This window comes from Amphibalanus amphitrite, unplaced genomic scaffold, assembly GCF_019059575.1.
Source record: "Amphibalanus amphitrite isolate SeventyFive unplaced genomic scaffold, NRLGWU_Aamphi_draft 000991F_arrow, whole genome shotgun sequence".
NCBI lineage: Eukaryota > Metazoa > Arthropoda > Thecostraca > Balanomorpha > Balanidae > Amphibalanus > Amphibalanus amphitrite.
Genome location: NW_024882485.1, coordinates 137723 through 164515, shown reverse-complemented (window position 1 = coordinate 164515; position 26793 = coordinate 137723). Strand labels below are relative to the sequence as shown.

General features: G+C 46.8%; 1 protein-coding gene across 2 annotated transcripts in view; it reads right to left on the bottom strand.

Moving 5' to 3' along the window:
• LOC122368938 (organic cation transporter protein-like) overlaps nt 1–26415 on the bottom strand; it is a 28908-nt gene extending 2493 nt beyond the window's left edge. Inside the window, exons 1-8 of one of the 2 annotated variants that reach the window (XM_043343265.1) lie at nt 26263–26415; nt 4947–5101; nt 4385–4625; nt 4003–4106; nt 3492–3646; nt 2663–2831; nt 1217–1346; nt 781–887 (exon numbers count right to left, since the gene is read on the bottom strand). In XM_043343265.1, the coding sequence (XP_043199200.1) occupies nt 781–887; nt 1217–1346; nt 2663–2831; nt 3492–3646; nt 4003–4106; nt 4385–4625; nt 4947–5092 (1052 nt within the window). In that variant the 5' untranslated portion in view covers nt 5093–5101; nt 26263–26415. Of the gene's footprint in view, nt 1–780; nt 888–1216; nt 1347–2662; nt 2832–3491; nt 3647–4002; nt 4107–4384; nt 4626–4946; nt 5102–21827; nt 22415–26262 lie in introns of those variants that run through there. The other variant, XM_043343264.1, reaches the window with a different exon arrangement.
• Nucleotides 26416–26793: the final 378 nt, after the last annotated feature.

Sequence of the window (26793 nt, the reverse complement as noted above, 5' to 3'; positions counted from 1 at the left end):
CCGTGCGCGGCTTTGTGCGCACGTTAAACTTTGGACTCTAAATTCTGCCATAGAATCGGAATTGCGCGATCGGAGGGTAGAGGGCAGGGTCATCGCAACAAGCCTCGCTTAGCGGTGGCTCTGTCCTTGTGAATCCTTCCCATCAAAAGGTTCGGACTAAATTTATATGAAAAAATCTATTGCCTATAACACTGTGATGTGGTTTCCATCTGTAGTGTTATAGGCAGGCAATACATAATTGTATTGCCTGCCTATAACACTACAGATGGAAACCACATCACAGTTATTGCTTTCGGCTGACCGTTGGTCAAGCCTGAAATGCCGTCTAGCATTTCCTGTTCCTCACATTACATGGAATCATCATTCGTCATGTTACACCACCCCACAACCCATTCAGTCGCCCCAGTGACTCGTATTTCGTCGGTCTGGCGCCGCCTGCCGAGCTATCCCATCGGGTGAATCGGAATACGAGCCGACAGCTCTTATTACACCGGGCTTCTGACAACTTCTTGGACTGGGGAGTGAACGGACTGACTGCATTCTACACAATGCTACCAGGACAACCACGACGGGCCACTGATAGCAGTTAGCACAATTGTTGGCATTGGCATTATGGGCTCTGCTCAGGCGTCGGTATTGTCATTACCGGTTCGAAATCACTCGTTACATAATAATTGATTTGCATATACCGACAACGAACATGCTGAATGAGATAAGTCCAACAAGTATAACAACTATAACAAGCATAACTATAACAACTATAACAACCATTATAGTTACCATTGGTAGAGCACGATGAGGGTCCTCCACCGGAGCGCCGGTGATCTGAACAGATCGGAAACAGTAGCGGCGGCGACCTCTTCGGCCTTCTCTTCAGATGCCTGACTCTGACAAAACAGGATTATAGGTACTGAGCACTGTTTGGAGCGAGGGCAACACATCTTATATAATGCAATATCTTACCCTCAAGTCTCAACATCATTTTCATTCCTGTAATTTCACGATCTAGCTCGCTCTTCAGGTCAACAAATATTTTTTTTTTATCTAATTGGGCCTGGAATGGTTTTGTAGATATTCAATATTGTCAATATCGTAGCATAGATATCTTCTTTAAATGCGGAGCCAGAAAGTGGCAAGGCTACTTTGATCGTCTTTCCCCAGCAGCCAGACGCATGTAAGCCCTAACTGTCATGGGTTTGAGAGCGTTCGCGTTTACCTTATCCAACTGCTGCAGCATCCGTCCGGGGAACGGTTTTCCGTTCACCTCCGCTACGTGTCTGAGGATCTTCTCGGCCTGGGCGTCCCTGCCCTCCGCCGCCAGCCACCGGATCGATTCCGGAACGAAACTGGGCGGAGAAAATACACGTGATCAAATATTGACATTCTGTTTTAACCCGCGAGTTGCTGGGGGGGGCGTTAAACGCCCCCACTTTTTTCGCCGGGCCATAGCATAAAAACGTCGCGCCGTAGGCGCGCCAAATTTTGGGTACCTGTAGAGAATTGATTGAAGTTTATTGTGACAAAGTTTCAAAAAAATCGATTGGAAAATTTTAGAGATATCGAGGTTTTAGTGACGTCATGATTTCTGAGTTTTCGACCAAAAACGGCATATGTTCAAAAAATCATATAAAATCACAGAATAGACATACAGACATGCCGTAAACGCCATTAGACTGCCAATACCATGAACAATCAAATGGCTATCTTCGATTATTGATTATCGTTCCGCATTTTCCAAAATCTTGAACTGAATCTCGGCAATTTCTCGTGACTACTTCACCACCATGATACATGCATTTTTTAAATTTAACTTTTTGAGCCAAACACGTACACATATGATAAAATGAATGTCACCATCGTGTTCTACGCCTCAAATTACCCATAAAACATGTGTCACAGGCTGCGAATACCAGTTTTGATTTTCGGGGATATTTGCCTACCCGGTTGACCTGACCTTGACCCTGACCTATGCTTGACTGACCTTTACATGGAGCTGACACTCTTGTAGGCCTTATATGATGGATTGTGCACCGTTTTGACAGAGTTTATGACGAGAGGTGCCAATTGCGAAGTCCTGAAGTCCATGCTACTGAAAGCCCGATTTCAGGTGTTTGACCTGACCTTGACCCCACCTGTGACCTCAAAATTCAACTTTAAAGTACTCATCTGAAGCGTCTCGTCGCGTTCTTTCGTTTGCCGCCTCGTGCGTTTCGCTGCGCCTATTGGTTCTCGAGTTATCGGCTGGGGGCGTTTAACGCCCCCCCCCAGCAAACGGTGGGTGGCGAAATACCCCAGCAACTGCCGGGTTAAAATATGATACTAATGTAGTGCAAAAAAAAAACGAATGACAAAATTCACAATATTGTTTGGAAACTTCCAATTTATCTACTTGCTACCCCATTAGCTTGCCATCGTAATTCAATGCTAAGGTGCGTAAAATTTTGCGCCAAAATCTGGTTGTCCCCAATTACGGATTTGTATTACGGTAGCTTCATTTCTGAAGTAAGTTTCGCTCTCCCCCCCCCCCCTCTTCCCTGTATCCTACACCTACTTACACCTACCATAACCCATGTGTCAAACAAAAGCCTATCTCAAAACAACATTCCCTAAAGAAATCGTCTGCCCTCCCCGTGCACGGGCGCGTGCCTCACGTTCTATTTACAGCCAGTAGGAGACGAAGACGAAGATGGGCAGCGCGATGGTCAGCTGCAGGATCCACCAGTCCTTGATCCAGAGTGCCAGCACGCCCACCAAGCACTCGCCAAAGGAGAAGAACAGCTCGATGGCAAAGCCGCAGAACGTTCGCACGTCGTTGGAGACCATTTCAACACCTGTGGGTGAGGGAGAGGGAGAGAGAGAGAGAGAGAGAGAGAGAGAGAGAGAGAGAGAGAGAGAGAGAGAGAGAGAGAGAGAGAGAGAGAGAGAGAGAGAGAGAGAGAGAGAGAGAGAGAGAGAGAGAGAGAAAAAAAACAAGAGAAAAAGGAATACGTGTGAGCATCAGACAGGGCGAATGATTACTGTTATGTTAATATGTTTCGTCCTGCCACTCCCACTGCTAGTTCTAGCTCGATTTCCAAGTTTTAATTTCGATGCTTAGTAGCAATGTCTAGTAGCAAATTAGCAATGTAGGTATACGCAATGTCAAGACGGATTGGATTGCTGCGGAACTCAGACCACTTATTAGCATCGGGCCAATGTTGACCTGGCCTGTAGGCGTGCAATGTGCATACAAATCCCGGATGCACCAAGTTGAATTGAATTACATTTTGCAAAACAAGTCTGCCTTTATAACAACATAAGGTCATTTCTTTAAATGATAAACCGAAAAACAAGACAAAGTTGATGAGGAATTACACTTGGTGCTGGTAATGACAATAGCTAGGTAATGAATGCACCAGGTAGTGATTATATGGTCACCAATTAGCACTTACCTTGAGCAGCAATATCAATGTGAATGCCATACAATTCACACAGTATCCATTTTTACTTACTAAGTACGAAGGTGATCATGAACGTGCCCAGTCCGCCGATGCCGGTGAAGAGACGCATGGCCGCAAACGTGCCGTAGTTCGGAGCGAACGCAGTGATGGTGGAGGCAGTACCGAACAGAAGGAGCGCAGACATCAGGGCTATCTTACGACCGAACCTGTAGAACAAACGTACAGAAAATAGTAATACGATGCCTTTTACGGGCAGATTACAGTGATGGCATCTAGCCTTCCGGTTACTCCTGAGTCCTGAACCATCTGCTTCCCATTACGTGTGATGAAACTCTTGTAGTCTTATCACTTAGGGGTATTCGTCTATGGGATAGACACGTGAGCTATCCATACCTAACCCACCTAATCCCTCAGCAAACCTTTCGAATAACAATGCGTTGCATGCCGATACCGGCAAGGTGTTCTTATATGACTAAGAATAACTTGGCTTAAGCCCAGGGAGTCGGTCGGGTTGCGTGCTTCAGCCCTCCTATTGCTGAACGCTGGCACTCATGTCCGTTACCTGTCTGAAATGTAGCCGAAGCCCAGAGATCCCAGCAGCATGCCGACCATGTACAGACTATTGGCGAGGTCCACCAGCCAATCTTCGCCACAGCTGAGGTCAAACTGGAATATAAACGGGGAAAATGTGACGCCCCGCAACTCCCAACTACATGGAACTTGGAAGTGTTCATCAAAATTATATCCAACAGGCCCTAGATGGTTTTGGATAAGGATCTTACGGCAGCATCATTTTGAATGAGTTTATTCCTGTTTTGGAATTCTAACTGAAGGTTGGGTCATATAAAGGAACTATGAAGCCGTATTCTCATGGCCTTTAGTATTTAGAGGGAAAAGGCAATGCAAAGTACACCGTAGAAAGCACGACCCAAACATGACCTTACCTCTGAGACGATAGTGTTTTCCATAATTGACTTATCATACACCCATTGGGTGCAGCCCTCTGTCTTTTCTTCGTCAAACGCGCTGGCGTTACACTGCCCCTTCACCGAGGACTGAAATGTTTGGCACTCGCTCCACGGAAAAGCTGGGTCAGTCTGGTCAGCATCACGTGGTGTGGTGAAGTTGAGGAACCATGCGTTATAGGTGGCGCTGGTGGCGTTCTCGCAGGATGGTACCAAACACCTGAAAACCGGATATTTGAAACCTCAAGCGATTGTCGATTGATAAGAGTGGCAAAATGAATGCAACATTTATTTCGGGCTTGTGTTTTGGTGACCAGTCCACAGGTCAGGTGGAATAAGGAGAACATAAAAAACTGCGCTTCTTTCGATGACATCATACCTACTGGTGCACATTAGCTAGGTCAAATAAGGAGTAAATAAAACGGCACATCTCTCCAAAAAATCGCTAATGCACATTGCACAATGCAGTGCACATTGACCCTCGCACACCATTCTTGGATACGCCAAATCAAAGTAATCTTGCGCCAGTTCCGTCTCTTACCTATGCTCCATCACATATCCAGTCCAGGAGAGGCTGACCACCGCCGCCCCGGCCACAATGGACGGCAGACACAGGATCAGGTACATCCTCTTCTGGTACAGGCCCCAGCCCCCGATCTCCTCCAGGATGCCGTCCACGTCCAGCATTGTGGCCACCTGCGCAGAGGCTACCGTCAGCTGGGTAGAGGCTACGGCTGGCTGAGTGGAGGCTGCGATGGGCCTGGGCAGAGGTTACCGTTAGCTGGGTGGAGGCAGAAATTACGATAAGCTGTGTAAGCTTGTAGACTCACTGAAGAGGTTACCGTGTTTCGGGGAACGGCGAGGGTAGCTGACTTCTGTTAATGTGCAACGAAGCAATTGAACGTATGAATATGGTGTTGATATAAAACTAAATGAAATGTAGCAATTCCGTTCCGACAGAAAACGACTTCGAATATGTGAGTTGCTATACATAAGCAAAACAAATGAAATAAAACCATATGACACCCACCGTCTAACATGTTCTAGGTGTTTGAAGAACCAACCCTAATTAACAAAGTCACTATGAGTATCGGTTGCCTCAGCCAAATTGGTTTGTTATTTGACCTGACCAGTGACCCCTCTCGCGCTGGTCAGAATCTGGCCATATTATTTGCTGTTTGACCTTGTCAAATTGTCTGACGCAATTAACCGCAGCTTCTGTAAATCAAATATTATGTCTTCCTGTGTTTTGCTAATCAAACAGGGTTTCCTGTTCCTTGTTAAATGCAAATTGCGCACAGAACAAAACTCAAAAGTGCATTTTCAAGACATTGCCTTTTTATTAGCATACGAGCATTTTTTTATATTTAGCACGATCGAGCAAATAAAAATGACACATACCAACCTAAATCAAGAATTCACTCAAAATCGTTGTAGCTTATACACTGTGTATACAGGGAAAACTGTTGCCAATTACAAAGGAGATCATTAGTAGGTACGGGGACCCGCAGTTGCTACTGTACAGCGACCTTGAGTAAATTGTCCAAGCACCCTCACAGGGAAAAACGATAAGCTGTCAGAGAGCACGCACAGAAAACCTCAGCTGCTCTTGTACAGGGACCGGCAGTCGATATCAATGTTATCGGTTGTTACTGGACAGGACAGACGGCTAGAGTTGGGGTTCGTGTACAGAAGCAACTGCGGGTCCCCGTACGTGTATAATAGACCAGCGTATCCGTAAAGGCTATAACAGTAATTTACGAATCCGGATCCGAGATCACGCCATCTCAAGTGCACTGGTCCGGAAACACTCAAAGCCCAACAATCTAATGCGATTTATCCTGAATGATGCAGACACATTTTCGACCAAATCTAATGAAAGCCGGGTTTATACTTGCACAACACTCTGTACCTCTTCGAATCATCATTACTGACATCCCACTTGCCATCCGAAAGATTCAACAGAATGAATTCCTGCCTGCCCGTATTCAATCCAACACGATTGCCTCCGAAATTCGAATACACGAAGTCAGTATTGCCCCACCATTGCCACGAACTTAGCATTTTATAACCGCCCAGCAGAATATGTCCCTCAGTACCAGCTTTGGCTGGAAGGCGCTGCTCAATTCCAAGCTGTTCTTCAGCGCTCAGCACAGTGGCAATGTCTGGATATGTGCCAAAGCCTCCATCGCAACTAGACCCCATTGAAAAACAGGTCAGACTGGCTGCTGACATCGAGTCAGAGAGCTCTGTGGATACGCAGAAACAGTGGTTCAGAACGCCCCAGTACCGTCCACTACAGGAAACGGACGACGGAACGGTTGCCGTTGGCGGTGGCTGCGTGGTGGTGGTCGTCGTCGTTGTCGTCGTGGGGGTGGTGGTGGGGGTGGTGGTGGTAGTGGGCGTGGTGGTCGTCGTGGGGGTGGTCGTTGTCGTCGTTGTCGTCGTCGCCGTCGTCGTCGTCGTCGTCGTCGTCGTCGTCGTCGTCGTCGTCGTAGGGGTGGTCGTGGTGGTGGCGGTGGTCGTCGTGGTGGTGGTGGGGGTGGGGGTGCTAGGGGTGGTGGTTGTCGTCGTCGTAGGGGTGGTCGTGATGGTCGTCGTCGTCGTGGGGGTGGTGGTTGGGGTGGTGGTCGTCGTGGGGGTGGTGGTGGTTGTCGTCGGCGGCGTTGTTGTTGTCGTTGTTGTTGTTGGGATCGGGATTGTTGTTGACGTCGTCGATGTTGTTGCTGTTGATGTCGTTAATGCTGAAGTGGTCGTGGTTGTCGTAAGTAGAGATGTAAACGTACTCGAAGTTGGTGGTATTGGCGTAGTATTCGAGGGGCTTACTGCTGTGGTAGTGGTTATACTGGGTGATGCAAAGTTGGGTGTTGAGGCGGCAGTTGTCGTTGAAGTTTCTCCTGAGGCTGCTGTTGAACTTAAAGTTGATGTTGGAGCTGTGGTCGTTGTTGGAGCTGCGGCTGAAGGTGTTGCTGTTGTGGTTGTAGTCGAAGTTTCAGCCGGGGATGTAGGAGAAGCTGTGCTGACGGGTGAAACAGTTGTAAAAGTTATAGAGGATGCTACGGAGAGAGTAGTGCCTGAAGTGACAGCCGAGGACAGGGATGATACTGTTGATGCGGTTGATCGTGTTGAAATCGCGGTAGTGGTTGTAGAATCGATCGACGTGGTAACACTCGGTATAGATGTTGAGGTGGATCCTACGATTGCAGCAGCGGTAGTTATTGAGGGTACGCCGGGCATCGTTGAGGTCGACATGCTGTTTGACGGTGAAGATGCTGCATCTGTAGTTGGCGTCACCACATACGTCGACTGTGCGCCCGTAGTTGTTACACTGGATCCCAGACTCGTGCTTTGGGTTGGTCCGGTGGTGAAAGTTGAAGTCTGCTGGTCTCCACGAGGGCTTGTAATTGATGTAGAAGCTCCGCTGTGTGGTGCTGAGCTGACTGTGCTTGATCTGTCGGCTTCAGAAGTGCTGAATAGCTGACTGGTCACGCCTTCAGTAGAGCTGGTTTCTGGAATGCTGGCAGAGATCGTGACAGAGCTTGTGCTACTTGCAATGGTCGTCTCTGTCTGCGAGGTCAAGCTTTCGGTCGTAGTGGATGAAGACTGCTCTTCTGGATTACCAGATGTCGACATTTCAGTGGGAGTTCTTGTCGACAAATTTGTTGAATATTGTGCCACCGTCGTTGAATCCGACGCAGCGCCTGTTCCGCTTGTTCCTGCGTTTGTGAGGGCGGTCTGCGTTGCTTCGTTCGCTGACGTAGCGAGGTGTTCCGCTGATGCTGTCGCACCTAGTTGGTAAGCATCTCCGACAGCTGAAGACGTTGCCGTCGAGGACTCCCTCTGGCCAGCCGTTTCAGACGTCTGTCCGACATTCTCGGGATTCGTGATGCTGGCTGATGTCATTGCCTCGCTGATTGTAGACGCTTCTTCTGTTGTCAATATTCCAGCCACTTCCGTCGTCGACGATACACTACGTGCCTCATTTACATTACCTGGCAGCGAGCAGCGAGACGCAGTGAACTCCACATTTCCTGCTGTCGCACTGTCATTCGGCGCGGAGACTATCGCCGCGAAGAGCTCACAGCTGTCTCCCCAGGTGAAGAGCTGTGCGTCGTAACGCGATGCAGCCGCGGCGCACTGCATTCGGCTGAGGTTGTGTCGAAGCCATAGTAAGTCAGAACCGGTCTCCGAAGAGCGACACCAGCTTCCTTCAGTTTGCGGAGGGAGGCTGGCGATGGTGGATGACGGAATCCCCGGAGATGACGTAGTGGTCGTGGAAGGTGCCGGCGATGACGGAGCTGAAGTTGACTGCGCTGGGGGAGATGTAGAGGTTTCAGATGATATAACGTGTACCACGGCTTCCAATCCATTAACGGATCTCGCTGCCAAAAGACTCGCAGTGAAAAACAAACATCGCGACAAGAATCGCGGAACCATATTCGATGTTCAGCTCTGTAAATGAAAGCTGACACTAGATGACCAGGTGATGTGGCCAGGCGACCCGAACACCTCCCTCTTCAAGACGATACTTCTGCACCGTTTGTTCCTAAAACGTAGGTGATCTTCCAAGCCTCTGACTGTCCACTTGCACGATGCCACTTCACACGATCTTTAAAACCCTACGGCACACTCTTGCGTCGACTTGTTATCGGCACGGGCTTTCGGGGGCAAATGACCTGTTTTCTCTGTTCTCTGTGACTTTAAAAGTAAAGTGCGGCTCGCTCCGTATAATTTCTGCCCCAAGGTCTGATTGTCTGCACAATTTTAATGTGGCAGTGATTGCAGTATGGTGGTCATTGTGAAACACCTGTACTCACGACGAACAAATCGATGCGCAAGTAAAGTTAACTTCGGAGTCGAGGTGCTATGACTTGTTGACTCAAGGAAATGAAAATGTCTAGCCAACGCATAGTTGATGAGGAACTGCTTCATCAACAAGAACGACCAATTACCTTGCGAGATCGGTAACTAAAAACTGTCCAGATGATGTTCAAATTCCTTGGCATTTACTTTGACTTGCAGGATCTAATGCAATAAGCAATATTGTCCTGTGCTACAAACATATTTGTTGGTGATCTTGGCCAATTCCTGTGATTTTGTCATTTTTCAACAATTAAGTCCGCAGATCATTCTTTTGAAAATTGCCAGGGAACTCAGATTTGTTTTTTAATGGGAAAACACAATTCTAACGAATAGTGTTTTGACTACTGAACGCAAATCTTCGGTTACATCAATAAGTCAGCACACGGCACGGTCTAAACTCAGATCTCTATCTGAATTAGGCATATCTGCTGAGAGATGCCAGACAGGTAGAGAAAGATAGAGAGACGGAGAGAGAGAGAGAGAGAGAGAGAGAGAGAGAGAGAGAGAGAGAGAGAGAGAGAGAGAGAGAGAGAGAGAGAGAGAGAGAGAGAGAGAGAGAGAGAGAGAGAGAGAGAGAGAGAGAAAGAGAAAGAGATAGAAGATGGAAACAGAGCTTTGCATTTCCAGACAAGCTACAACTACGAGACGGTCATTGTTATTAGTTTGTAGTATGCACATTGTTTTTAACATTTATTTCTTTTTTGGCATGATACTACTCAGTACTCATATATAGGTAGATACTTGATGCCGTAAAGAGCTATCATAAAACCTCTCACATATTGATGCGTGTAATAGGTATAACATGGTTTCGATCCGACTTCACACTCAGTTTGACTGACCGAGCACTCTCAGTTAGGCTATATCCACATAAACTTTTTGTTAAATGTTTGATGCACTCATTCTGTCCCTTCAATAACTACGCAGTGCTCTGAACAGATGTCGCCCTCGTGTCCCTGGGACCGCTTAGCAGAAGCGTGCTGCCATGCGACATGTGCGTACAAAGCGCCTATTCATTCATCCATCCACTTGATAGGGGCTTTACGTGTTTAGCTTCGTCACTGATAAAGACACTCTAAGATACGATATTTCAAGTGGCGTTTTAATTCCTTATTCCTGTATAGCTTTTGAAAACTTGAGATACCTAATTCCGACGTCACGCAATACATGCTTTAATTGACATGAAAACTTAAATACAGAGACCAGAGATCTTTGCACGAATGGAGTAAAATGTGCGTGAGCTCTTGCCTAAACAATTTCTCCCCGCCCTTTTATATTACCACTCTGTGGTTCAATTGACGTGTCGTCAATTATTTGTAAGTATATATTACATGACGCGCCTATTTCACGCGTTTCACGAAGCTCATTTGTGTCTTTTGCGATTTCAGATGGGTAGTTTGACACACAGGACGTTTGTCATCTATTCACTGACACATGACAAATGCGACACAGGTGTAGACCCAATGGCAGACCCTGTATCCGGTTATCACAGGTGTCCCGAGGGGGAGAGCGGTCTGCCACGTCACCACAGCTGTGTGTCGATCGTCCCGGCCGAGTAAAAACGACGCTTGAGTAACTGGGAGTGCGTCGATGCTGTAAACTGCTCGGTGCGATCGATGCTAAAATCGGCCAGAGAAAACAAGTAGCTTGCAGCAATGATTGAAATGGTTAGAGCGAGTAATTCGTTAAAAAATGACATGTTTTTATGTGGTGTGCCATCAGGCAAAAATTTACCGTCATCAGTAAAACAAGCAATATTTTTTGGCGATGAAGCTGTATATTGTATAACTTCATTTTTCACACTTTCTGTGTGTGGCTGTGCTTCATAAGTAGCAAAGACCAGATACTTTATCGTATGTTAAAGAAGTGTTAATTCATATACCCCAAGCTAAATGATTATGTTAACTTTTTCTTTTCGGGATTCACTAAAGCCAATAAGTTACCTAGTTTAGACCAAATTTTTGGCTTCATTGTTCGGTGCTTTTACTTGTCTGAACTATCACAACCGGTAAACAATGCCAATCAAGACATCTGAAACATTTGGTTCAAAATAATTCTTACCTCAATTTAGCAAAAAAAAAAAAAAAAAAAAAATTGAAACATCAGATAGGTTATAGGTGCCTCATGATGTCGAAAATTAAACCTTTCAGAGAGAATATGCTTCCACAGCTTAAAAAAGTCTTTAAAACTGCAATCTTTGTAGATAAATTTAATTCTGTTCAAACCAAACGACCTTGCTCTATCTTTATCTTATGCCTAACGGCGCTGTTCCATTATTATCTCTGTTGAAGATGCTCATTGGTCAGGCGCACAGACAAGTGCAGATAATCCGATAACCGATTTAGATTACTCCAAGAGACTTTCGAAACAACGCGATATTGAAGCAGTGATTGCAATTTGCGTAATCAAAGACAAAGAGGCGCTAAGAGGAAAGCATGCTCCTAGTCGCAACTGTTTATCTTCCCAGTACCTACCTACTTTGATACCGACTGAAGTGGAGTTCTGCCGTTGTTGGTGGGCGCTTCTGAGTTCTGCGCCTCGTTCCATAAAGCGAGTCCGTAACTTAGGTACGCCGGTTTGGGTGCGGTTATTTTTTCACATCTTAGTTTGCTATTTTGGCGCGATTTTTACAATTTCTGGCGCATTCCACTTGTTTACTTTAGCGGGCATAGGGCAATGGTTTACTGGGTTTACTCGAGGTTTACTAACGGGAGATGTGTTGGATTGTTGCAGTGATACTTGGAATATAAAGAAGAAGTGAAGCAATTGTGATACCTATTATTTTTTATAATGACAGAAGGAACGTGGAAGAAAAAACATTTTGTGCAGCATTTGAAAACTAAGAAATAGAATGAAAGAAGGGTTGCTACTTGTCATGCGCCCGAAACCAGCCACCTCATCATCATAGCATGGTAATAATAGTTAAAGTTTATGTTAAAAAAGAATAGAAGGAGCTTCTGCAAAGGTGATGCCTCAAAGCCGTTAAGTCAAGTCAGGCATGCTCTTACAGACTGAACGTGCAAGTTACGAGACCCCATACTGCTCCAGTGCAAGTGGCTGGTGCTTATGTTGTGCAATTTGAGATACTTTGTTTATATTTTGTGGCATAATATCTAGAAAGTTTTGTGCAAGTCTGGTGATGACTGATAATTCAAATACCTGGTAAGTGATAGAGTAAAATTACAAGTGTTTTTTCTGTAGAAGAAATCTTTAATTCTATTTTTACTTTGCTTACATGCTGTCATTATTATATTTGCCTCTGTTGAGCTGGGTATTTCATTATATATTGAACTTCCAATTTTTTTTATTGAAATTCCTACATATTTCATGTCAGTCTATTGCATAATTATATTGTGTAGTTAACATACTTGATGATATACAAATGAATGGTACCTATAGAGTCTCGATGTGGGTAAATGAGAACCAATGAGCTTATATTTTTTACAATGGCATCAAGTCCTCTTGTCATGGCCATGGATATCACTGAAGATTTTGCTCAACTGCCAAAGAGAATCCTGTGCAAGGAAATGTTTTGCATGATTTGGCTTAACACTTAACAGCATACATTTTATTTTCCCAGTTGCATTGGGGCTCTGCTGGAGTTTGCTGATGACAGGATGCTGAAGGGCTGAAGCTGGCAGCTGTGGCAGGAGTCCAGTGTCCACCAGCTCAAGATCCGACGCCGCCGCGTCGCCGCCGTGCGGCACTCCGCGGAGACGGGGACGGTGGTCATGATTGAAGACACCGCACTTCCCGCCTGGACTGTCCGGTCGGAGACTGGTAATCCCTCCGGTGAGCCGCACACCGTGGAGCTAGTTACTGCACCGCGCGTGTCCACCCGCAGCGCAGTGCCAGCAACGGTGCCGTGAGTGCGACATCTGCGTGCATATGACGCAGTGCGACTGTCACGACTCGCAGCTCAGTGTCAACTGTCAGTGTGACAGTGCGGCTCGCGGTTTAGCGCGGTTTTAGCGTGCGGTTTTAGCGAGGTGCTCTGTTGTATATAACCACCTTGATGGAGATCTATGTGCTGCCGCTTGAGTTTCAATGTACAGTTTTATGCATCAAACTAGCGTAAATGGCTGTCAGAGGTCAATTTGAAGCGCACTTAGTACCCATTGGAACCCACCCCGCCCACCACAGAACGACCAACGGAACCTTCGGCAGAAGCTCCTTCACAGCCGCGAGATGACCACCCTACGACCGATGCCGACTCTGATGCCGTCTCCACGTCCGCCGGCCCTAACATCTCGGCCAGGGACAATGTCACAGGTTCTGATCCTCCACTGAACGGACCCGCACAGGGCGAAAGCCCACCCGACGCTCCCTCTGATCGCGCTCAGCTGGGAAACTGAGGCAGAATGGAAAAACGTCGCACACGTACCCCATTAGCATTGTACATTGTAACGTGAACGGGCTCTGCAGCAAGATAGCTTCTCTCCAAGACACACTTCAGCTTGATTCTTCAACGGACATCTTCCTGGTTTCTGAGACGCATCTTACAGCGGAGGTTTCCGACGCAGCAATTCAAATTCCGGGGTACAAGCTCATGCGAAATGACAGCGGAACGACCAAAGCTCACGGAGTGGCGGCTATGTGGCTGAACATCTTCAAATCGACAATGTCAACGCTTCATTCCGCAATGTCTTGTCATTCCGCATGACCAGGTTCGACACATACATTTACGTGGTGTACAGGCCCCCTTCATACTCAGCTGCTGACAATGACTGCCTCCAATCATTTCTCACAAGTAGCTGCATCGACAAGGAAGCCGTGCTCCTAGGCGATTTCAATCTCCCTACTATAGATTGGAGCTCACCTGACGACCCGACGAGACACGCCTCAGCATCTGACACCCGATTCAGCAACTTGTTCGATCTGCTCGGCTTGACGCAGTGGGTCACGGAGCCCACATTCCCACGCTCGGGGAACATTCTTGACTTGATCTTAACAAACGAGAACGATCGAATGGGGCTGGTGTCGGTCCAAGCTCCTCCTCCTGGCTGTGACCACTGCAGCATCCACTGTCAGTACTTCTTTGATGTTGAAATCGCATTGCAACACACCTCGCTCCATCACCTCTTATGGGAAAGAGGGAGATATGGAGACATGAATGCCATCTTGGCAGACATAGACTGGGTTTTCGAATTCCAATTCCTCACTGCGCAAGAAGCACTCAAGAGATTGATGGACATCTTGTGCCCACTGATATCTCAACTGATACCAACTGCCAAGCAAGGAAAGGCTCGCCGGGTCCCATGGAAAACCAACCCACCTTCTTCGCTCAAACGTCGACGAGCATCCACCTGGTCAGCATACAAACAAGCCCGAGCATCCTACGGCAAGCAAGCGCCAACAACCCGATCACGACTGAATGATTTCTTAGGCGTAAATAAACAACTCCGCAACTTTGCCGTTCGCTCGCAGATCGACTACGAGAAGACTCTCTTGTCTAAGTTGAAAGAAAGCCCGAAACTGCTCCATGCCTATCTGCGCCACAAGAAACAATGCAGGTCATCAGTCGGACCGCTGAAGGCGCCTTCGGGATCGATCATCGACGACCCGAAGTCGATGGCAGATGTTTTTGTTGAGGCGTTTGCTGAAACGTTCTCCAATCAGGATCTACCCAACCCAGCTTCTCACCAGTCATGTGACGCGATACTTGAACATGTTGAGTTCACAGTAGAAGACGTCAGGACAATACTCTCCCAACTGTGCGTCAACTCCGCCATGGGGCCGGATGGTCTTCACCCTCACCTGCTAAAGGCTTGCGCTTCGAAGCTAGCACAACCACTGCACCGGATCTTCAAGCTGTCACTGTCAGAGGGAGTCTTGCCTGCTCTCTGGAAACTGTCACACGTTGTGCCCATCTACAAGAAGGGGTGTCGTCTCGACCCCCTTAACTATCGCCCAGTGAGCCTCCTATCAGTACCATCCAAGTGCCTGGAACGTCTGATCTATCGTGAACTGCGCGATTTCCTGACAGAAAACTCAATTCTTGCAGACGAACAGTTCGGATTCAGGTCGGGACGATCAACCGAAGACCAGCTTCTTCTCACTTATGACTATATATCAAAGCAGTGGGATGACGGGCACATTGTAGACCTGATTCTCTATGATTTCTCCAAGGCCTTTGACACAGTGAGCCATGTCGTCCTCATCGAGAAGCTCAGGTGCATCGGTCTTCGAGGAACCATTCTGACATGGCTGCAAGAATTCCTCACGGACCGTACCATGCGGGTGGTGGTGAAGAGCACCCTGAGCACCCCAAGAAGTGTGCGCAGTGGCGTGCCGCAAGGCTCCATCCTGGGACCAGCGCTCTTCCTTATCTATATAAACCATCTAGCGACCCAGCTCAGGTGTCAGTACAAGATTTTTGCGGACGACTTGAAGGTATACATGTGCATCACCAAACCTGAGATCGACATGTCGAATTTTCAGTCTGATGTCGACGTACTGCACACAACCGCATCATCATGGGGCCTGACCATGAACCTGAAGAAATGCGCCGTCATGAGGTTCCAGAGACGATTCCATGCGCCGCTGAGACCCACCTACTTCTTGCAGGACGAACTGCTTCCCTGGACACACTCCCATGTGGATCTGGGAGTCACTGTCGATGACGACCTGAAGTTCCATGGGCAAGCAAGAGGTGCAGCAAGGAAGGCGGGTGGAGTTGCCCACAACTTTCTGAGAGCTACCCTCTGTAGAGAGCCGGACTTCATGGTTCATGTCCTCAGTACACATATTCGCCCTGTCCTTGAGTACGCGTCGGTGGTGTGGAACACTGGTTTTGTTGAAGACTCTAAGAGACTCGAGGCAGTGCAAAGACTCTGGACTCGTCACGTCAGGGACCTGAAGGACAAGACCTACGAAGAGCGGCTCAGATCACTCAACCTGTACTCTGTCAAGGGACGCCTACTGCGGGCAGATCTGATAAAATGCTGGAAAATATTCAGAGGACGCTGTCCGATAAAACCGGCAGATCTCTGGGACATTGCAACCGACCATCGCACCCGAGGCAACATGTACAAGATCAAGACTCGTCGCTGTCAGCTCGATACCAGGGCGCGTTTCTTCTCGGAGAGAGTTGTCAGCGAATGGAACTCTCTACCCAATCAGGTCGTTAACTCGGAATCCATATCCGAATTCAAGACAAGCCTGGCAGAAGCTCTAGGCAGCCGACTGTTTGAATATGACGCATGAGGGCGTCACGGTGGAAGCTTCAAGCAAGTAGTCCACCATGTGAAGCTCATCGAGTCCAGGCAGACAACGAGCAATGTCTCAATTAAATCCTGTGTCACATTCCCGAATATCTGTTAGCAGACGCACTATTCCAGCTCTCACGTGTACCTTACTCCATCTTACCGTGGGAGTATTGGCGCGTCTCTGCCATTCTTGGTTTCCTTCCCATCCCCATGCATTGGACGGGACGTGGAAACCTAACAGGTGAGTCTAACAGGTGAGTCTAACCCAGCTGGGTTGAGCGAGTCATGTGACTAGTCCCGATGAACGTACTGTTTCGATGTCGTCAGTCGTAGACTTTTGTAAACCATTCGTTTCGGAGCTCTGTGTTGTGTTGTTCGGGATCGCAGTTGTTTGAGCAGTTTGCTTTATGCGTCGTACGCTGGCAGAACGCTGGTCGTACACGAGTCATATGTTTCCTTTCGCCCCTAATGGGTTACTGCGGTACCTATGCAGTTGGAATGTGTCTCGAGACACTAAATGGTCGGACTTGGTTGTCAATAGCTGCGCTTGAAAATGGTGCATTTTTTGCATTTTGCAATGCAATTTTATTGCCGATACCGTATTGGTAGATAGTGTCAGAAGTTGGCCATTTGATGCGTTGTCAGACGCTGTTGCCTTAGTGCTGACAAATTGATGGGCGGCGTTTGTGTTCCTGTTAAGAAACGGATCTCAATATAAGGTGATTCAGTGGTAGGAACCCGAATGCATTCGTTCAGACTTTCCATTTTATGGGGATGCACTGTTTCATGAGCAAGAACGAGCATGGCTCTGGTTGAGCGAAGCGCAATCGATATTTGTTACCGTGTTTGTAGGCTGTGAGCACATTTACATCACTATTAATCTCCACGCACCAGCATTATCTGAACTGCTTGAACCCATAGAGATCTTATATACATATAAGATCTCTATGGGTCATATGGGCTATGTATATGTTGCAGGCACTTTAGAAAATCAGTCATTTTGTAAAATGCCTAGGCATTTTACAAAAAGACGGCTGTTTGAAAAATGACTGAACGCAACCAGGCTTTTTTCAAAATGGCTAGCCATTTTACAAAATGACTAGGCATTTTGCAAAATGCCTGACCAGCATGGAACGTAGATCCCACTACAGATACTATGGCCAACAGTTTTTGGACGTCTTCCTATACCCTATAGGTACGTGTTCAGCCTGTAGCTGATCGATTTGAAGCTCTGTGATGACGACAATGCTGAGTAACGACCAGGTTGACGCACGGACGCTCACTCACAGCCCACGGATCAACAAAGAAGCCCAGTGTGGACCACCCCTCCCCTCCTCAGTTGACTGGACAGCGCTCATTGGCTCTAAGGAACTTCAACAAGTCTACCCTAGGCCTAGTCCACACAATTGTTTACAGTATTATTGTTCAGGTTTTCTTCCTAACTTTTCTTTGGAATAAAAAAGCTCTCTGATCACAATGAATGTTAAAGCAATAATTAACAAAACACGATTAATTTTGTTCTGTGGCAACAGCTTTGAGTACCTACTTGCATGATCCCAGTTAAAAATATCAAGCTCCACATCGGGAGAATCATCAGGTCGCTTGGCGTAGGACGAGAGCGTTGGTTTCAGAAGACACTAACGCCTATGTAAGTGTGTGGGATCGAATCCTCGCGACCTCTAATAGTTTTACAGATACAGGCCGGCATAGGGCCAGTCGTTTGTTGACGCTCCAGATCGATCATTTTAAATCCAGAAGCGTCGCTGACGTGGGGGTTGGAAATGTCGCGGGCCTGCATTTCTCAAAATAGAGGTAGGTATGGACTTCCCACTGCTGGACTCCTCTGGTCATAATGCTGGACTCCTCGGTCCACCTACACGCTACCAAAACGTATATAATTAGGTACTCGTATCTACAACACGCTGCTCAGTCATTTTGTAAAATGGCTAGGTATTTTGTAAAATGCCTAGGCATTTTGCAAAATGACTGGAGAGTCAGTCATTTTGTAAAATGCCTAGGCTTTTTGCAAAAAGCCTGAAAATTCAGGCATTTTGCAAAATGCCTAGGCATTTTACAAAATGACTGATTTTCTAAAGTGCCTGCAACATATATAAGGCATAGGCGTCGCCAGACATTTTCGGTTGGGGGGGCAAAATCAAGTTTTGTGTTAAATCTTGCCTTTCCCCAGCCGTTACTCACTCGTTTTACATATCATTCGACGCGCAATGGTGCGAGGAATCCGATGGTGACAAAGTTTTCCTTCTAGCTATAGCATGTATTTTTTTACAAAAAAAATCAAAATTTTGAAATTTCTGGACAAAAACCAAACAAAAATGACCGTTAATTACAGTGGCTGCGATTGCCGACGCACTGCAGAGGGCCCCTGTGCAGACTCTCGTCGCTCAAGTCATGATCATTACCCAGAAGCAGGTGAAAAACGCTCCATTTGAATCGGATCACCTCGCTAAAACCTCCATTCACGCATGCATGCCGAGGCTTTACGTGAAATGCATAGGGCTTATCCCAGCCGCCGATTGTAGCTAAGAATTGGGCATTCAGCGGAGACTGAGAGAGAATGTCGGAAGTGTGAATCGGAAGTACATCATTCATCCTTGCTGCAGTGAGAAGAAGTGTTTTGTTCACTCGAGTGTGAACAAAAAGTTTCTGGTTTTTCGAGTGAAGGGAAGCGCTGCAAACGAGACCAAAAATATTTAACGGAACCAAAAGTTACGCACGGCATAGCGGCAAGGGATCCCTTAGAGATAGGATTGCGACTTCCAGGCCATTTCAGGCCACTCAGGGTCAGTGTGGACTCTCAGAAGCCTGCTTAGGATCCCGGAGATCGGCGTGGGTCACCCCAAATATTTACGTGTAGGTATGTGGTGCTTTAGGGCTTTCCGAGCCTAAGGTGGGCCCGGAAAGCCCTTTAGGGCACACGAGCTTTCAGAAGCCAGTGTGGGCGGCGGGCGGAAAGAGACTAGGCCCAGGGTGAGCCTGGAGCCCTCGAACAACAGTGTGAACCGTCGGGGTCTGTGTCTAATCCTTAAGGACCCTACGTTGGTAGGGACATAAGAAACATGTGTTGCGACCCTCAGAGGGACACGTGAGTTGTGACCCCTCAGATGCCGGGTTGGGGTTAGTAAAGTCTGTCCCCTCAAAAGTTCGGCTGAACTATCATAGGCCAGTTGAGGTTTTCAGAAATTTTCGAAGGCATCCTCAAAGATTCGTGTGGCCCTTCAGAGGTCTACGTATGTATAATGTCCTCAAAGATCCCTGTATGGGCCCTCTAGAGAACATGGACACCAGTGGGACTCTCAGAGGCCGGTTTGGGCCCTCCGAAAGCTTCTTAGAGCTAAATGGAGCTCCTTAGGAGCCTGTGTGAAAAGCAGGCTCATGAGCCCTGCGGCACTTGAACGGTACTTGTGCCTGTCGCAGACATTTGACGAGAGTTGAGAAAGGCCCCGAAGATTTCGTGTCACGCTTTGAACGAAAATTATGTGTCAGCACTCCAAAATTTATGAAAATCAGCTACAAAATGTAATAAAGAACCAACTAGGAACATGGCATGAATCATGGCATTGACATTTCCGAGTCTGGAGTCGGAGTCTTGAAGATTTTGGCGACTGCGACTCCGACTTTGGTTTGAACTGCGCGCACGCTCCAACCTATAGCCTAGGAGTTCTATAGCCTTGGCTCCAACAGAGTCTGACCTCACAGGCATTCTCAGAAAGGTACCCCCATTTTTCCCCGACTCCAAAATCTCATCGGATCTGTATCGATCTCAGGGGGTGCCCGGTCCGAGGTTGGGGGGGCAAGCTGCCCCGCTTGCGACGCTAATGATATAAGGTCTCTATTCTTGAACCTACACTTCATTTGCTAAATGTCGGGGTCGTCGTCAACCTACGGTCCGTGGCCGTTACGTTTGGCCAATGACTAGATTTCGTACATATTAACTGGTTCATATAATCACAGCATGATGCCCCGAACAATTTTTATTTGATTCACTGATAATGCATGCATCCCAGTGGCCAGTACCCCACAAACTGAGAAGTGAGACTGAAACCGGACAACTCGCTTTTCGAGGTTCAAGTTCATTATCTTTAGATGGTATGTTATGGTAAGCATTTAATGTTTGAAGAAAATGGTCAGCGTTAGCAGTGCTAAGTGGGTATTATGAGCTTTCAGTTATTTGAATATTTGTTTCAGCTATTATTCTTATGATATCTCCTGTCAATTTTACGCGGAATATCCAGTATTATCTTATACAATCGCGGTAACTACATATTTTCTGCCGGTTACTGTTATTATCATTGATTCGTAATATTTCGCTACGAACGTGGCTCGATTCACCTTGTAATTATATTGGCATTCCAGATTTTAAGAATAAACATCTTTTTATGCATTCCAATTCCATCAAAATGTCAATATGCAAAGACAAGGTTATAAAAACTGCAGCAGTTTTGCGAGTCGAAAATAGCTGTAAAATAGGCTTGTATAACTTCAACAACAGTGCGCCGAAAAACGTCTAAAAACGCGTAAACAAAAACTAAGATGTAAAAAAATAACTGCACCCGCCGGTTTTTGGTCTTGTATTGCAAGTGCATGTGAAGTGATGACGATAGCTTGGATCGTTGAATTTAGTTATCTTGCAAGTTAGAACAGAAGGGAGAAGGGGAAAATAAGTTTATCGCTTCACATGCACTTGCAACACAATACCAAAAACTAGCGTAAATTACGGACTCGCTTTATGAAACGAGGCCCTGACCTAATTAGTCGTCAAATAACACTTCAAATATTGATAAGAGGACGAAAGCACATGCACAACATACTGCATTAAAGATAACTTTTGATCGGGGATGACGTTTAAGGATTATAGCCAAAACTAGCATTTACCGTAAAAGAGGGATACACCGCAAACATGAGTTCACAAAAAAGTAGGTAAATAGTTTTCAGGTGCCATGCACGGCACCTGGCAATTGGCATGATAGCAGCCGAACATTATTTGAATTTGAATGGCATTACTATGAATTGCAGCAGACTGTACCTAATGCTAGCGACGTTACAATAAATGGCGCACTAGTGGCAAATGCTATAACAAACACAAACGTTCCTATTATGATAGGACACGGGGAAACACGATACAAGTAACAAGATACTAATATTTCGACAGCATATTCAGAACTATATCCCGTCACTTGAAACTTTGCTTAAAAAGCATGTAAGATCCATGCTTGGATATGTTAAGTTACGGGTGCGATTAAAACTTAGAAAAAAAACATCCGTCTATGATCTATGTAAGCTTTTCAAAGCTAGCTTAGCAACTTATGACTTCTTGTAAATCAAATTCAACATACCCCTTGTGACGCAAGTACTTCCATCATCATCCTTCCTGTCCTATTTCTGGGTGTTTTTCTTCGCGGAATATTTTGTGGAGCAATATTGTTTGCTTCTTGTGTTGACCGTCACTTTCAAACAGTCAATAAAATATATTACTCAAACTGTCAAAACCATATGAGTTAAGTCGTTTCAAATGGAAACATTCAAATTCCATTGCTAATTACTTTTACTGTCAGGAGTGACGGAACTGAGGAAAGGCGCTGCAGTCACACAGGTGATGCATTTTATTACCTAATCTCACCATCAAGACCACCACGTGTTAACGTCATGTCTAGCAACGTGAATTTAACGTGAATATTGTTCTTCAGCAAATTATTTGGTTTTTGATGTAAAAGCCACGATGCATACAAGTATATGGATCCTACACCATTCAGCATCTGCTTTGGGATAAGCTCTGGTACCTATTGTCTTTTGAGCATGGTTAGCAAGGTAGGGAGAATGAACAACCTTTTACTCCTCTTATAGGTTGCAAAATGGATATAATGAAAATCAACAGAATGTATTTCGATATTGCATCGTCATCAGAATAAGAATAGCCAATTATGAGGCGTAACAAAGCCAATTCACACGGAATAGGTACTTACAAACACGTGCATCATTTGATATGGCTCTATAGGGAGGTTGATATGACACTCGTTGAATAAGATCAATCAAGGCGTACAATCATTCAAATGCGCGTCAACATTTACGGAATATACCTACACAATGAAACATCATGCAAATATCGAAATACGATTGATCGCGAGGAGGCGCGACTGCCGAACATATCAAACTTGTGAGCCGGGCCAGATGTGAGGCGGGGCTGCCTCGCCTTACAAGTGTGACATTTCCTCGAACCGGCCGGGCAGGGAGGACTTAACATGGCTGACCTGGTGAGGTATTGGGTCAGTTTCCACTGGTGCAAGCGACATGCGCGTTCCGGGCTGCCTGGTCGCTGCCGCACCAAAAACGTGCACAGAATCGTGTGTACCATAATATGACAAAACTAGGGGAAACTAAAAGACCCATTCAGGAACGTTTTTAACGAGCACTTCAGGGACGCCAAAATACCGTAACTGGGTTTGTGCCTGTGGATGATTTGTGAAATAAACTAAACTAAACGAAACTAAATATTATAGGCAAGGACAGTCAGTGCCGCGGCCGGTTTCATAGATGGTGCGACTATGTATAATGACCATGGATGAAGGATTCCTAATCCATGTGTAGGCTATGGACTACAGTGACGCTGTTTTGAACCCTGACGGTGGTTTGTTCTATTTTTTATTCCGTCCTTGGTTCTCTCCCAGTTTCCCGGAGGTGGTTCTTTCCAGTTTGACTCCGATGGCAAATCTTTCCGGTCTATCGGAGACGGTTCGTTCGGCTCTATCACAGGCGGTTCTGTTCCACCTGGACCCGAGGTGGTTCTCTCCAGTCGAATCTCGGATCGCACCGGCCGACAAACTGCTGATATTGCACGTTCTACTCCTAGTCCTAACCGACCACGGCTACCGCCTACCGGTTTCGTCCAGTCAATATTCAGTGGCTCGCTTATCTCCACATTGAGTTTCATGTTTCCAATTTCAAATGAACACCTTTCTATTTATGTATTCTATTATATTTCTTATTCTTTTCTCTTATATTTATATTTCTTATCATTCTATTTCTACATATTATATGTTACCTATATTCATTTCGTCTTATAATGTTTTGTAATTTGTCTTACTTTCGGATAAATATCAAGTCTTCAGACTATTTTCCTCTGACGTAGCTGGCGATCCAAGACTTGCCATATGTTCAGTTGCTTATCATCAGCTGGTAAGCATGGTTTTCTATCAGAGCCTATTTTAAGGGAATTTGACTGGGGGGGCAACCTGGAAAATTGTCTTTAATAATCCATTAACCCTCGCCCGTATTGGTGTTTCCAGTAGCGAGCGTATAGGGGGGGGGGGTCCGTTGGACCCTCCCCCTTGCCGTTTCGCCCCTGATCGAGCTAGAGCTTCGCGGAAAAAACGACCGTGTTGCCCGTGATAAAAGGAAGCCGATTATACCTAATTTTAAGGTCCTAGGTCATCGGTTGACCTTCCAGGTCAGGTCATTGAACCAAAAGTCGGGAAAATCGGGACCTGTTAGAGCGTCGTAAAGAGTGGCTGCTATGGTTTTTCGGGGTGCTGATCACGAATATCATGTTAGTTATGATCATAGATGATGTCTTCATGCATTTAGGCCAGGTCAGGTCAGGTCAGGTCAACCAGTAAGGGTTTTGCCGGGTATTCGTAGTAGGTGGCAACCGCCTCTGACAGCTTCGTAACATGTTACGAAGGCACCAGAACTACTTCGTAAATGGTCAAATGGTTGCTTAATTCGAATTCAGCTCCAAAAACTAGCCTAGAAAGTAGAAACATATAAAACTCGAAAATGTGAACCGAGGTCATCAAAGGTAAATGATCTGACCTGACCTTCCGGTGATCTTGACACCCACCCTAATGCATGGGAGCTACATCATATCCCATGTTTGAACGTTTGAAACCACGAAAAGACTGCAAACGCGCGGCTAATGCGAGGCGACATACGCCGAATCGCGACCTCGGCCAAACATGGTGCCATGGTGCTAGGCCGCCGGTGCATCTGAAAGAACTGTGGTGCCCCTGACAAGCCTGAAGTTCCAACGACAGGCCCGTGGTGCCCCTGACAGGCCCATGATGCCTTTGCGAGGCCAGTGGTGTCCACGTGAGGCCGGTGGTGCCCCTGGGCCCTGACAGGACTGTGGTGCTCCTGACAAGCCTGGAGTGTCCCCGACAGGCACGTGGTGCCACTAACAGGCCCAAGGTGTCCCAGTCCCTGCGAGGCCGGTGGTGTCCCTGCCAGGCATGTGGTGTCCATACTAGGACTCTGGTGCCCCTGACAGGTCCGTGGCGCCCTTGCTAGGCCTATGGTGCCTCTGGCAGGCCTATGGTGCCCCTGGCGGGCCTGTGGTGGTACCCCTGACAGGCCCAAGGTGGTGCCCCTGCGAGGCCGGTGGGACCCCTGGCAGGTCTGTGGTGCCCCTGGTAGACCTATGGTGCTCTTGCTAGGTTGATGGTGCTCCCAACAGGCCTGTGGTGCCCCTGACAGGCCGGTGGTGCCCCTGGCAGGCCTGTGGTGTCCCCGGGCCCCAAGAGGGTGGGGGGTCATGACCCATATGACCCACCCTTAGATACACCACTGGTCATTACTTAGGTACAGACTGACTCATTTGACATCCATTGCAAAACAAGTCACAGTAGTTACGTAGTATGTTTGTCACCCTGTTCCTTTATGCCCATTTTTATAGTGGGCAAATCTCGACGACTAGGGGGGCAATTCTGTTGAGTGCGGGGGCATTTGCCCCCCCCCCCCCAGTTAACATGTTAAAATAGGCCCTGTTTTCTATAATCAGCTTGTAGACAGTGACGCCATGTCAAAACCACCAAGAAATTGGAGACGAGCAAGAGTGGATTTCCTGCGTTTTATTAGATACAGGTCACTACCCGTACCGTAAGAGACCTCGACCCTTATAAGGTGCACTGAGCAGAGGACTTCCTTCCTGGAAATTTCTCCCGTTTCCAGAGGCGGGTCGCCGTGTCGAGACCGGCCGGGCCGGTAGTCAGCAGTGTATTGATCCGCTCCGAAGCTGCGCAGCGCGCTGCACTTCATTTCAGCCAGGGATAGGATGGGACACGGTGTGCGGGAATCTTGCATCCTGTCGTAGGTTAGGGGGATAAAAGCTGACGGAATTTTCCGTTAATGGGACTCGAGCATCGTGCAACGGAATGACCCGGTGATCGGTCTGGAACTCTGGACTGTTGAAAAAGTGTACACCGTACAGTGCCTTGAGATTCATGGTGCGTTCATTCATTCATTCATTCTTTTAGTGCGTTTATTCGTAGTTGGCATTTCTTCGCAAATAGTATTATTTGAGAAAAAAAAAAATGAAATGTAAGTACAGAAAGCCACATGTTATGCATTATGTACGGAAGCGAAATTCGCTACTTTTTTATTGGTTTAAATGTTGGGGAATACCTGCTCCCCACCCAAGTGCATCCAATAACCATTCCAGTTATAAACCTTACATGATCCGTCCGTCAAACTAAGGCCAAACTCAACACATTCACAAGTTACAGCCACATAGCATTGAAGGTTTCATTTAACATTAACTATCTTTCGATCTTAGCACTGAACACCATAGCTAATAATAGGGCACCATGGGCCGTATTCATGTCGATCATTTTCGTAAGAATTTTCTTAAGTTTGACCTACTTCTTAAGTAATTTTTTTATTCACGTGAATTCCGTCGATAAAAACTTTAGAAGTGTCGACGTGAATACCAAATTATACTTACGAAAGAAAATCGACTTACGAAGTCGACGTGAATACGGCCCCATATCTCGTACTTACTCGTTTCAGTTCGACGAACCTCCAAAACCAATGTCTCGCCGGGAGTCCTCTCAGCTCTCACAGTGATGCACAACACTGTCAGAGGTGCCCAGACCTCGCTCGGACCGAGAGGCGGCCGCCCTATCCTCTCTCGGAGTCGGCCCAACTGAGACTGGCGGCTCTCACCTCTCAGATACCGACCGGTCACGTGATATCACACGCGGTCGGTGTCGGGCTACTAATGGCGGTCACGTGACGGTCTAGTGGAGAGGAGATATCTGAGAAGTGAGAAGTGCCCCCCCCCCTCCCCACACACACACAAACACGTCACAAACACACAAAAGCATACGTACGCAGTACGCACTTTCTCATTGAAGGCAATAACACATGCTTTACTCTCCAAATCATATCAACGTCACAATGACTACAAGAGAATGTTGAATCTAGCACGGCCGACACCAATTGACCTTTTATTCTGACATCAACGGTTGTCATCGATATTCGATGTACTGAGGTCACATCGTGTGAAAGACCTTCGAGTTATAAAAAGAT